The sequence below is a fragment of the Mauremys reevesii genome, linkage group 1 (assembly GCF_016161935.1).
Source record: "Mauremys reevesii isolate NIE-2019 linkage group 1, ASM1616193v1, whole genome shotgun sequence".
In the NCBI taxonomy this organism is placed as follows: domain Eukaryota; kingdom Metazoa; phylum Chordata; order Testudines; family Geoemydidae; genus Mauremys; species Mauremys reevesii.
In genome coordinates, this window is record NC_052623.1 from 144,313,659 (window position 1) to 144,327,580 (window position 13,922).

A 13,922-nucleotide genomic window follows, 5' to 3' on the forward strand; every position below is an offset into this window, starting at 1 on the left:
GAACACCCTGCCACAAGAGATTAACATGCCATTGAATCTGGACAGCTTCAGGCTAAATTATAAAAACTCATCTCTTCAGCATAGTTTTCCCATAATAACTACTAACCACTCATGAGGAGAAAGCATGGTCATATGAAACAAAAATTGTCGCTGGAGGAAAGAGACTGGAGAAAGATGCACTTTTTATATAACAAGGGATAAAAGGAAGGGAGAAACAGACAAAATAATCTGCTGTCAGATTTAGCTAGCTTTATCCAGATTTCTTTGTAAATCATTCAGATACCATTAAGAGAGCACCTTAGATCGATAGAATTACACATTGGAAGATGCAAACAAACATGAATACATGGACCATACTAATGTTCCTATTCATTATAATGTCTCATGGAAATTCAAAAATTGCAGCCTTTAGTGACATTTCTAAAAAAGCAAGAAAAAATCAAGAACACAAAGGATTTGAGCCAGTGTATTAGTACTCACTTATTTAGTCTTTTCCTTTTATTTTAACAATAACAGTTTTTATAACAGAAAAAAAAGATGATGCATCTTGTCATTTTGATTTGTCTTTAAATGTTGCCTACATACATATGTGATTAAATCAGTGACTGTCTCCCAGCAGCATATTATATAGTAAGAGGGTCTAGGGGAAAAACATGCAACAACCCAAAGGCTCTTTTCAAAGCCACAACCTCTCTCTCAGCTGAAGAGCTGTAATCCTTCCTCATGTATAGGACAATTAAAACAAAACGTGTGCTTTACAAATTACTATTAGATTAAAGAAATGTACAGAAGAGTCAAAGGACTGCATGTCTTTGAGGATTTCTGCTGCTATTAATGATTGTAAAGTTCTTTGAGCATGTAAGGCGTTATATAAATGTAAGTATTATTCTGGGAGACAGTTTTTTTCTCTCTAGCTTCCCTGTTTGAAACTGACCCAGGTGAGTAGTTACTATACTGTGTGATGTTTGTTTGGCCTCTGTGAAATGAGTAGTTGGTCTCAGTCCAGTTTGTGGTTGGCATGTATCTACCTTCCAGAAAGCTGCTGTCACCATTAGCACCAGTTAGCATCCTTGTCCGTAGTGTTAGTAGAAAAGCTAATGGATGAGTATACATGGAGACTGAAGCCCCAGTTCAGCAGGGTACTTAAGCATGTGAGTGCTCACATTTAAGGCACTTAACTTGTGTGCTTAAAGTCAGGCATGTGCTTAAGTGTGAATGACCATCTCACTCCGACAAGTGGTTCTTTCCGAAGCTGGTTGAGGAGATTGGCAGGTTAGGTTCGGGTGGGAAAACATGCACTACTGACAGGGAAGAAATGAGGTCTCCTCTCTCTAATGCCATCTTATCTTTTAGTGCTTTCCCAGGCAATCTTTTTTTTAAAAAACAATATGTGCAGGAGAATCAGTGAGGCAAAATGAATAGCTCATCCTTTCTCCCACCCATTTGTGTTGGGTCTACTTAGACTACAAGTGCAGTCACTGACTGTCTCTTACTCTTTGTACAGTTCATAGCACAACAGGGCCCCAATTTAAGCTGAACCTCTAGGAATTACTGTAGCACAAAGGATAGTACAGGTGACTCCATACATTACTTTTTCACATGTGCATGAAGAGGGACAAAAGAGAGAGAAAATGTAATGTCAGTTGAAGAAGCAAAACAGAAAGCCTCCCCCCACCCCAAATCCTAGCGGAAATGCCACCTCTTGAACTGCAACACATTTTTACTTTGTTTTTGAGATCCTTTTTGTATCCCTAAAGGGGATACAAAAACAGCAAGACAATGTTAAACCTCCTTCCCCTGAGCATTTTTCAGTCGGATCTCTCACCTGAAGTTCCTTCTCATTTGGTAGGCTGCTCCTATTGCTCCCATTTCTTGTAATAGCTCATGAATTTACTATTATGGTTAATTGTAATTAGAGTGTCTATTATGACAGTAAACTTATACCCTGTAATCTTTTTTTTTCTGCTTTGTAGAAAGCTTTGTATTGTCAAAAGTTTTGCTTTTGTTTCTCTTGAAAAGTACCGTATCTAGAAGTGATTTACTTAAGCAATAATTAGAGAGAAAAATAGCTTTAGGCAGTGTTTGACTTGCAATACTTTCTGGGGGGGATGGATTTTGGCAGATGTGGAATACTCTCCCTATATGTGAAATGATCCCTTTCTGGGTTTGTTAAAAATACTGCTTTTAGGGAGGCTTTTATGGGTTTTTAATAACCATGTTAATTATACACTGTTCCTTCTCTTGGTTTTTTTTTTCCTGGTTTTTTTAAGCTGAAACAGTAGAAGAAAAGCCAGCAGACTCCTTGCAAGATTTGTACAGAGCCTTGGAGCAGGCCAGTCTGTCGCCTTTAGGAGAATACCGGATTTCCTCCAAGCTGGAGTACAAGAAGTTTTTTATAAAAAGATGTAGCGATCCAGTAGTCAATGAAAAACTGCACCAACTGCGAATTCTGAAAAGCACTTTAAAGGTGAGATAATAGAGGGTGGGGAAATCCCACCAAAGAGTCAATCTTATTATATTGTATTCAGAGATTAACTGTACTCAGCTGGAGGGCAGTCTGAATCTTGTGTGTGAAAAGAACAAAAGAGAGACATGGGAAAATGCTGTTCTGAAAGCTGAGGGAAAGTGTCTTGGGGTGGGAGGGAGGAATCCGTTTTATTTCTCAATAGATACAATCTCTGTGAGCTCCTCCCCTACCTAGTTAAACATGGTTTGATCTGAAATTTTCAGAAGAGGTATTAATCCCCCTTTTTTCCCAAAACATTTTTAGTTACCGAGATAAACGTGCTATATCATTACCAGAGAGTAAGCTTAATTAAAGTCAGTCGTTTGGAAAGTGGCAGTTTTATTTACAATGTTGCTGCTCTGTGATTACTAAGCTTGTCTAGAAAAGAACTGAACATTTGTTTTCTGCCTGAAGATGGTACAAAGATTTATGACATAAATGGCCGTAATGATACACACAAATATTGTAATAATGGCCCTACATTTAAAACAGTGCATTTGTATTTTGAAGTTTTAACCACCTTGTCTAGCTCCTTCATCATCACAAAGTTATCACAAAGCAGCAAAGAGTCCTGTGGCACCTTATAGACTAACAGACGTATTGGAGCATGAGCTTTCGTGGGTGAATACCCACTTTGTCGGATGCATTAACATGGCTACCCCTCTGATACCCAAAGTTATCACAGTGCATGCTATTCCAGATTATAACACCAGGGATGTTCCTTTAAAGCACAGTAAGCAATAGATACTATTATGCTGGATCTTCCTTGAGGCCCAGTTATCTATATTAAATTTAACTTAGTACATTTTAAGCCACTAGATACTAAATACATTGGCCTTTGGTAGCAGCTTTCGTCTCAGAGTGCTTTACATACATTAATGAATTAAGTCTTCCAATCCCCTGAGAGGCACTTAAACATTCTATACGGCCCTGACCCTGCAAAGACTTACACAGAGGCTTAACTTTACTCACTGTAAGTGTCGTCTCATTGAAGGGAATAGCACTACTCAGAGTATGTAAGGTTAAACATATACATAACACTTTGCAGAATCGGGACCTAGAGGGGGAAAGTAAGGCTTTTAAGTGGCTTTCCCAAAGTCTCTCACAGGAAGTCTGGGAAAGTGCCAGAAACAGAACCAAGTTTTTTCTACTTCCTGTCCTGTGCCTTAATCACAAGACTGTCCTTCCTCCTGGAACGTGCAAGCTCACTGACTAGTAGTAAGGAGGTACAAAATACCCATGATTTATTAATACAGCACCTGGGAAGCACAGTGCAGTAGTATGAGCACAGGTCTGGAAAGCCAGAGTACCTATGTTCTAATCTCAGGTTTGCCTATCTCCAAAATGAATATGTGACTGGTCTGGGGAACATTAATAAGCTATTGTTTGCAAAGCACTCTGAACATGAAGATTGCTTTATACATGTTAATAATATTTTAAATGCACTACTTCTTGGTACCAGACTCTTCCAAGTGTATCAGGTCAAAGACAGAACAGGCTGTTTTTTTAACTACATCCATCACCCTCACCAAAATGGATGAAAGGTTTAGCATATGTATACAGTTATCATGGAACAGATAAATTAGCAGTGGGGACCATGAGGCTTCCTGTAGGAGTAAACAATACAGGAGAAGTTGTTGATGAACAGATCACTACTATAGGGAAGGCCTCGTGCTGTAAACCTCGGTGATAATTGTATTATTAAGTCTTGATTCTGTTGCATCCAGCTGCCCTTGGTTGCAGTAGAGTGGAGTGACTGCAAGGGAGCCTGGAGCCTGCTCTGATCTACACCTGCTGGCTATGGCCCCTCAAGAGACCTTCACCAGCCAGGGATTGTTAAGAGCATAGCACAGAGCAGCCACACACCTCCTCCACCCATGTGCACCCCAGACAGCAGGGGAATAGGGTACAAGCGGGCTATTCTGGCTCTGAACTTGCAGGGGAGATCCAGCCAGGTTCTGGCCTCTATGGGTATGTGTACACTGCAGCTGGGAGGTGTGATTCCCAGAGCCAGTAGACAGACTCATGCTAGGTCAGCTCTACCTAGCATGCTAAAAATAGCAGTGTGGATGTTGTGGCTTAGTCTAGCTGTTTAAGTCCAAGCCTGCCTGTACCCCTGGATCTGAGCTCAGGCAGCTAGCCTGAGCCACCACCAGTGGTGCAAGGTCTACATTGCTATCTTTAGCAGGCTCACTCATCTCATGCTGTCGCAAGCCTGTCTACTCATGCTGTGAATCAGTGTAGACATATCCTTTATGGTGGGAGGAAGTTGCACTGGGCCAGAGTATTGGGCCTACTAGATGTATTTATGATCTTTAATGAAGAGCAGTTATCTAATTAAAACAGCCTTGGGGGAAAGGGATAGATAGGTCAGTGGTTTGAGCATTGGCCTGCTAAACCCAGAGTTGTGAGTTCAATCTTTGAAGGGGCCACTTAGGAATCTGGGCAAAATCAGTACTTAGTCCTGCTAGTGAAGGCAGGGGGCTGGACTCAATGACCTTTCAGTGTCCCTTCCAGCTGCATGAGATAGGTACATCTCCATATATTATGTATTAATTTTTCACGTCATGCTCTGATGCCACAGTGAGGATGCCACAGTAAGGAGCACAGCTGAAAATATACTGATTGATGTCAGGCCATCAGTTTGCATCCCACACACTAACAGTGTTCCTTATGAAATCAAGAAAAGTCAACAGATGGCACTTAACAGTGTGAAACATTTTCTTAGAAACTAAAGCAGCTAACAGTAAATAGCAAGGGTTTTGTTTTTGCATAACAGATCAAGGGGTAATAAGAAGAGATGCTCTGCAACCCAAGTGATGTCCAACACCCTGATCCATGTATGACATCATTTTTAAGTAGACCCCAAGAGGCTTAAAATCCATGGCTCACTATGCCCCCCTCTTTTTAATGCCTTTGTGGCTTCCATGTGCTTGCCCTTTTGTTAAGTTGCTCATCATTTATATGAGATACTCTTGCTAGTAATTTATCGCTCTCCTTTTTTCTTTTGCAGGCCAGAGAAGGAGAGGTAGCCATTATAGATAAGGTTCTCGATAATCCAGATTTGACATCTAAAGACTTTCAAGAATGGAAACAAATGTATCTTGATCTCTTCTTGGATATTTGTCAAAACAGTAACCCAAGGGACCCTGTAAATGGCTCTTCTGAAGTAGATGCACTTATAGCCTCTTTAGCACACACCCATTCATACATTGAAACGCATGTATAAGTGTCTCCTTTTTTGTCAATTTGCTACATTCCAATCCTTTACTCAGTGCAAAAGTAGTTTTTCTATCAATATGTGGGATGTCTGGTAAATTATATTTTAATGTTACTAAGCTGTGTGAAGTAAACCTTACATGGTCCATGATCCCATTGTCTTTAATGGGAATTTGTATATTTTTATGCTACCAATGCTCAGCTTGTGTTTAGCTTGTGCAAAACAAATGAACATGGTTTTTAATAAATAAAAATATATTTAAAAAAAATAAATTTTGAAAGATGGCGAGCTTCAAAATGAAAGCTCTAGAGGATCAAGGTTTTGTGACTGAAGGTCAGTTGATCTCTTCAAAAATATAATTTTATACTATATAATTCCAGTGTTGCATTACATTTTTGGAGTTCAGGTATTATTTTGATTATGTGAAAAATTAATTTTTTTTATATTTAATGAAAAACTCTAGGAATTTTCTTAAGTGACAGACAAAAAGGTAAAGCACTGATTATCACTGAGTTTTGGTGAAAACAGACAAGAATTAGATAAAGAAATAAGGACAAAAAAAAATCACTGACACAAGTTCAAGTATCAAAAGTTCAGGTATTAACGATCACATGCTTTTTAAAGCTGGTTTCTAAGAGACCTATAGTACAGGTTTATCATCAGTGCAAATCAGTTTCTTTTGTTTGTTTGTATTTTTAATTAAGACCAAATTGTATGTTATCCCCCCTTAATTTTATTGTTGATTCTTTTTTATTAATAATCTGGTTACTGTCGCACTGATGGTATCAGGTTCATGTGCAGCTTTTTGCAATGACAGCAATCAGACTTTGATCATGCTTGTTAAGGATGTTTAACTCATCCAAAAAAAGTAGCTAAAGAAAAGGATTCCAACGTACTGCTTTCAATCTGAAACACTTTGTCAACTCCCACATGGCAGAGAGGGAGTCAGTAGGATTTTTCAGCTAATCTCCTACTTGTTTCCTAATCTGTTAAATTCAACATTTTGTATGCAGGAAAAAAGTGATATTAACAAGGTCAAGAATATAATCTGAAAAACTAGTGACAACTAAAAAGCCTCTGTTTTGCTTTTGAAGAGGAAAGGATGTCTCCAGCTTCTGTTGAGTTCACAAACCAATTAAAATGTTTTAAACTTACATAAAGATTTCAGCTACATGTGAAACAACCCAGGGAACAGGAGTGAAGCATTTACTTAGACTTGTGCACATGCCCTGGAATGGGCATGGAGGAGGAAAATCCTGAATCATGTCCTGTATTTATCCTTTACCAGCTTATTGTTTATGAAAAGTGAACAGAGCATGACAAAACATTTGTGCTGCTTTTTAATGTTTTGCTGCAGAAATTAAGAGTCGTGACATGGTTTGATAATACTCATGGCAAATGGAAAAGCACCCGTTAGTAGTCCTTACCATGTGTTGTTCACTGAACCAGCTTTAGACTATTGCCTGTACAGCTCAGTGAATGTACTTAAACTTTAAGAGCTCGAATATTTACTGGTAGTTATCTTTGCTGTTGGGATGAAGGCAAGAAAGGAGGAGTGTCTCTCTGTTTATTTGTTCTCAGATTTTTTTAATTGCATTTTGGATTGCAAATGTTTTGCAGATTTTGCACAATTGTACAGAGGCGTGGCCTTTCTGCAGCCCATTTGAAATAATTCTAATTCAAGTCAACATGGCTGACGAATCATGTATTAATGTTTGTATGGAATTCTGAATCCAGTGTAATATTTGTATCATTTAGAAGAATCTGTTTGTATAAACTGGACATTTATTTACTGCATGGGTACTGACTTGTATATTAAATTTGTGAGGTTTTGTATATTTCTCATAACAAAAAAATGCTTGACCTGAAATGAATTGTACTATTGTTCCAAGCATTTACACTCTTGTTATTGTTTTACTGGACCAAAAGTAAATATATTCATATAAAAATTCTTTATATCTGATGGATGTATATGCACATCACGTAGCTGATTCTTTGTTGAAACTAAGGCAGTTTAGACAATGTAGATCCGTTGCTATGCAACAGCTATTCTGCCTGCACTTTACTTTAGAAAAGTCAGCTTGATTGCTGTAAAAGGTGAAAATTAAACATTACAATTTAAGATAGTTTAGCATGAAAGAGAGGAGAACATTTGTCCCATTCGTTGTGCTGCCTTCTCTTAATAGAATACTAAATGCTCTTGGACAGATATATTTTTACTGTATTAACTTTCAGGCTAGAAAGGGAACAGTGCAAGATGAACTAAAATAAATTTAGCTTTTAAATGAATATTTATGAAATTTGTTTTGAGTAAATTAAATCTTTAATCACACTCTGGAATCTAGTCACATAACTGCATTTTACAGTGCCTTAAAATGTCCTCCCAACCCATTCCCTATTACTCTGTCAGCATTGCCAACGTGAAGTGAGGCAATTGCTTTCTCTGGAATAGCCAGACATTTAATATAGAATTTCAAAAGAGTCAAGTTAACTTTCTTTGATTCTTAGTCCTCGATAAAAGTCAAGCTTTTATTACTTCATTTCCCTCTCATGTATTGGTTCAACAGTTAAAAAGAATGTCACCATCATCTTGATCATCATCTAGCAGGACACAGTACGCAGGATGTACTCACTTAAGTAGCTGGATATAGCAACTATTGTTGCATGTTCCACTGTACCTTATAATAATTATATTCATTCAGAACTGGCTGCCTCAGTTAATGTGTGGTTTTGATACAGCAAATATGTACCGTGCCAGTACAGAGCACACTTGAAAGCCCCACCCTGGAGGGCATGCCATAACAAAAGCTATTTCACAGGAAGGTCGCTTCCCCTCTCGGTTCAGTTCCTATATCAAACAATCAGTGGTTTAATATATAACCATAATTAAGGCTACATTTTATCCAATCCCTCTTCTCCATGCAGTAATTTCTTGCTGATTAGCTAAGGCACGCTCACTTAGCTATTTACTCAAATAATACCATCCTCTAAATGTTACTTATTAAAGCTGTTACAGGCAACAATTTTCTGATCTTTATATATTACACTTTCATTTTGCTTAGCCATAGTATAAAATTCAATACCACTTACCATCTGGGGAAATGACCTTTAATTAAAAAAAATAAAGATTACATTTTTAACCCTTGCAAAATCTGACTTGAGACAGCTATTAAATGCTTCCAAGGACATACAGCATTGGAATTCCTCGACATCATCCTTTCAGGATGTGCTACTTGACATATCTGCCCTTGGCAAAACCTGCCTTCAGCTATACAAGTCACAGCACATTTTTCCCATCCTAGTGCCTGATTTCCTGTCCATACACTCTGTGCGGGGTGTTTACTAAAGCAAAACCTCAACTCTGTTACATTTAGTGCAGTTGCAATTGTCTTTTTTCCTCTGGGGCTGCCCTGCTGTCCTGTTCTTCAGCCATTGGAAGCGTTGACTCAGAAGTTTGGCTCCACTATTATTGGGTGTCCTTAGTTTCCGCCAGTTCTGAGAGTTGTAGCACTGCACACTGCAATCCATACCAAGGGAAGGGAAGTTTGCAAATCTCTTCCCAGCAGTCATTATCTATATCATAACCCACCACATCTTGGGTTGGCACCTCATGGGAGTCTTGCCATTTCTTTCCCCCAATGAGAAGTGCCGTTTCCTCTACCACAGCCAGACCATAGCAAAATCGGTCATAGACCAATGGCTTTAAGCGAGTCCACTGGTTTGGGGCAGGGTCGTACCTTTCTATTTCAGAGAATGGTTCATACAGTCCTAAAAATGTGAAGATGGCCTCTCTGATCGTTGCCATCTGGTGTCCAAATCGAGCAATGCTCATGGAGGCTTGCTTTCTCCACTGTCCTTCCAAACTGCTCAAAGAGAACACATCCTTACTTGTGTTGGTTTGATCTGTGTATTTTCCACCTGAGATGTAGATCGTGTTCTTGCAAACTGTACTGGCATGGCCATGCATCTTGCATGGCAATTCTGTAGCCTTTGTCCATCTGTCTCTGCTAATGTTGTAGACTTCAACAGATGAATGCAGTGATCCGGTCTCGCCTCTCCCACCAATTGCAAAGATCTTGTTGTCTAGGATGCAACAAGAAAATTGGCATCTCTTTTCAAGCATTTCTGTGATTTGGGTCCACTTGTTAAATCTTGGGTCATAACGATGGACCTTGTTTGTAACTGACAAGCTGGTGCTTTTCATGTCACTTTGCAAATCTGCTGTTTCCCCACCCAGCACATACAGGTAGTTTCCAATCACACACATGCAGTGATTCTGTACTCTGTCCTGCACCTGCGTTAAAGTTCTCCATTTGTGATTGTAAACATCAAAGGCCATCACATCGCTGACCAGTCCCTCATTGGAAGTCCCTCCTCCTAACAGGATGATGCGCGTTTGCTGGTTTCTCAGGGTGCTATACTTATCCTGCAGGATGGGCTGTTTAAAAACTAGTGAATGGTAGTTTATTGCTTTTATGATCAAGCATTTAATAGGAGTCGTGAGAGACACTTCTGACTGAGTGTAGACTTTTCTCAGATCTTCCACTGGGATGAGACCAAATCTTATATGTTCTAATAGGTTGTTTCTGTGAATCAACCTGGATTTATCATGCTTCAGCCAGATGAGCACTAGATTCAGGAGGCAGGATTCGTTCACCATAGGGACATCAGGGGATTCTACCACTGCCATCAACGATCTGAAGTTCAGTAAGAGCAGCTCCATGAAATGCAACTCTAAAAGTTTCCAGAGATTACTGATGATGTATTTTTCTGTCGCCGACAAAGCATCTGGAAGATAGAACTTGGTGGCAATGTTGGCAGAAAAACAGCAGTTTTCCAGGGTCAGGTTGTTAACCAAGTACTGATTGCACAGGCCAATAGCCTCAGTCACTTGCAAGTAACTGGCAGCTTCCAGGGTGTCCTCCAGATTCTCAAAAGAAAGGGGCAACCAGGAGGTATAAATGAAATCCAGGACATGCTGGAGACCAGTAGGTGAGATGACTTGTAGATGAATAACACTGGCTTTGGATTCTTTTGTGTAGCTTTTGAACATAGCTCTGAAATAATCACTGGAGCAGGCCAGCAGGGACTTGTGTGCAGGAAACTCATTTTCCTTCACCTTCAGTAAAATATCACACATCAAGCCTTCGGCTCTAAGCATTTGGTACTGGGAGAGCACAGTACTGCAGTGTGCTTTGCAATAGGCCAGGAAGTAACTCATGGTGCATAATACAATGCTTTAAGCTAATTTATTAAAATTAATATGCAACGACCAATTAGAACGGTTGCACAAATCAACTTGTAGGTCCCTTTGTAAGAATGCCCATCAGAACCTCCATCTATTCAAGAAAAGCCCAACCGAGAAAATCAGGCCCTCCCAGCCTAGCGGGCTAGCTTAGTACATTTGTAGTGAATTAAACGCATTCATTCAATGAGAAAACAGCCTTGGGATGCTTACTTTTCTTGCTTCCATTTCATGCAGAACGATGGAAAGTCCACAGTTGCGGGGAGCTACTGCTTGGCTGGCCATCATGTGACAGATGTGGGAGCTAGATGACAGTCTTTACACATGGAATTTTGCGTCGGCTCAGACGTCTCTCACGCTCCTTCTTTCTCTGCAGGCTAATCAAAGAGCTCGTCTGCGGCTGACAGTGCATGGCGTTGAGCAGAAACAGATGAGGGGGGGAAGTGATGAGGAGAACGTTTGCCGTTGCTTTTTCTGTCTGAGCCTTGTTTGTATTTCAAACTTAGATAAGTTTAGATCTCACTGACCGTGGGACAACAGACCACGTTTGGTGATCTGCTCTCACTATGTTAGGATATCTGGGCGGAAGATCAAATCAGCACCCAGGGAGTAGAGCAAAGGGGGTTTCTGAGTATATAAATCTTGTGCCTGGAGGCAGAAAGAGAGGCAAAATTCCATGATTAGTCACTGGTTTAATTTGACATGCATTTCTGAGCCCTTTGGTTTAAATGGTATCACCATAACTCACACCTACCAGAATAGAATGCAAACACAAGCTCCGTGTCATAGCTGTCCAAGAGTTGAACTGAGCGGGGGGTGGGGAGAAGGATAGGGAGGGGGAAGAATCTAGTAGTTTTATGAACAGCCTGAGCCAAAGCATCTGTCATTGAATGACCTGAATGGAAATCACGAGAGTAACACATTTGTATAAAGTGGTGACAAAAATAAATCTCATGTTATGTCATAGTAAACTGAACTCTGTTTATAGAGGAGAGAGAATTGGCATCTGTTACCAGCTAGAAACAAATCCCTGAACGTCTGTGGATAGTCCATAGTTGACTATATTAGCTTTTCCACTTTGAGTTTGTTCTAATTAAGTACAAATAAAGGAGGATTATCTGATTTCTCACCTACGCCTTCTGGGATCTAATTCCCACCAGGGAAAGGAGGTGTGGATGGGCTACATATCTTGGTCTCTTGAGGCTTTAGCTTGCTTTGAGTAGCCTGGGTGCAGGCTCTGAAATACGGTGATCTGACAACAGTCCGGAGTCTCCTTTTGACACCCTTCCTTCCAAACACTCAAGGCTTGCAAAGTGACAGAGTGGATAAAATGCTAGAGCATCCTGCTGCATTGTGGACCAACAGACTCTGGGGCAAGGGCAAAGTCCTGCAGTTGTCCTTTGCTCTCATCCACAGGTAAAGTTTCTCAGCATCCGAGTGGCTACATAATATAATTTTTAATCGTCCTCTGTACACTGGTAGAATTTCACAGCTGATTGGAGTGTTTTTTCTAGGAGGGTTTGTTTTCAGTGTTACTTTACTGCTAAGTAAAACCTCAGTAATAGGGATGAAGATGATTACCAGCTGCAGTAGATAAAATGGAGGCTGAGTGACTTGATCATGCATCAGAATTATACAGTGTGTCCTACTCTGACTTTTTTCAAATGTGTGTGTTCATTGCTGTAGCATTTTAGAAATGATTTTTCTGCATAGACCCACTTTCTGTTTATATTAGAGACCATAAATCAGAGTCTTATTGAAATAATAATCTGTGTTGCTAACTAGATGAAACTAACACAGACTGGTCAGTGGGTGAGAAAGAGACATTTTTTCTTATATAAGCTTCCTGTGTCCCTGGGAGGAAATTTTAAAACATTTAAGAGGAAATTAAGCAATATTCCATGATCTAGGTCAAGCAATCTGATTGGCCTGTTCCCTCTCTTTTTTGCACCAACTAAAGATGAAATGATTCACCAGTGCCATCAAACTTGTGCAGTCAGTCACCCTGTGGATTCAGAGTGGATGTTAAATGCTACATTCCTCATTGTCATGGTGACACTTGCTTTGCTTTTGTTTTGTACATGATGTAGATGATACAAGGGTGCAATCAGACCCAGGCTGCTTAAAAGACTCTCAAAACTGTAGCTGATCCATTCTGTCACTGTAACGAGGAAAGGAGATGTGACTGCAGCTGAACAAAATGGGGCTTCTCTATACACAAAAGCTGCACTGATTTAACTCAAATCAGTAACTGAGGCTTGGTCTACAGACAGGGTTTCACCAGCTTAACTATCAGGGTAATGTTAACCTACTTAGTTAAACCGGTACAGCTTTCTGTGTTCATAGAATCATAGAATCTCAGGGTTGGAAGGGACCTCAGGAGGTCATCTAGTCCAACCCCCTGCTCAAAGCAGGACCAAACCCAACTAAATCATCCCAGCCAGGGCTTTGTCAAGCCTGACCTTAAAAACCTCTAAGGAAGGAGATTCCACCACCTCCCTAGGTAACCCATTCCAGTTCTTCACCACCCTACTAGTGAAAAGGTTTTTCCTAATGTCCAACCTAAAATAATTGGAGATCTACCAATCTCCTAGAACTAGAAGGGGCCTTGAAAGGTCATAGAATCCAGCCCCCTGCCTTCACTAGCAGGACCAAGTACTGATTTTTGCCCCAGATCCCTAAGTGGCCCCCTCAAGGATTAAACTCACAACCCTGGGTTTAGCAGGCCAGTGCTCAAACCACTGAGCCTCTCCTTCCTGCCCGTTAACACTCTGATGTTAATGCAAGCTGGCTTATATTGGTATACCTTACATTTTTAAATTATAAGGGTAGTAGTATCTACTGTAAATATATAGTGTAAATGATAGATGCAGGCTAAACTGCTGTACGTCAATTTTAAACTGATATGTGTCCACACACACAGTTGTGCTGATTTAACTAAATCTATTTAA

General features: G+C 40.0%; 3 protein-coding genes across 4 annotated transcripts in view; 1 reads left to right on the plus strand and 2 right to left on the minus strand.

Moving 5' to 3' along the window:
* Positions 1–6,010, plus strand: part of CNKSR2 (connector enhancer of kinase suppressor of Ras 2) — a 368,883-nt gene extending 362,873 nt beyond the window's left edge. For both annotated transcript variants that reach the window (XM_039540966.1, XM_039540974.1), the window contains 2 exons: positions 2,271–2,467; positions 5,520–6,010. In XM_039540966.1, the coding sequence (XP_039396900.1) occupies positions 2,271–2,467; positions 5,520–5,735 (413 nt within the window). In that variant the 3' untranslated portion in view covers positions 5,736–6,010. The remainder of the gene's footprint in view (positions 1–2,270; positions 2,468–5,519) is intronic.
* Positions 1–13,922, minus strand: part of SMPX (small muscle protein X-linked) — a 96,092-nt gene that overhangs the window by 3,084 nt on the left and 79,086 nt on the right. The gene's annotated exons all lie outside the window — the stretch shown is intronic.
* KLHL34 (kelch like family member 34) lies at positions 8,720–10,947 on the minus strand. The gene has a single exon (XM_039541012.1). The coding sequence runs from the start codon at positions 10,945–10,947 to the stop codon at positions 9,193–9,195; it is 1,755 nt and encodes a 584-aa protein (XP_039396946.1). The 3' UTR covers positions 8,720–9,192.

Bases quoted from the DNA above. Each gene is read 5' to 3' on its own strand.
- KLHL34 (XM_039541012.1), bottom strand. From the start codon at position 10,947: ATGAGTTACTTCCTGGCCTATTGCAAAGCACACTGCAGTACTGTGCTC.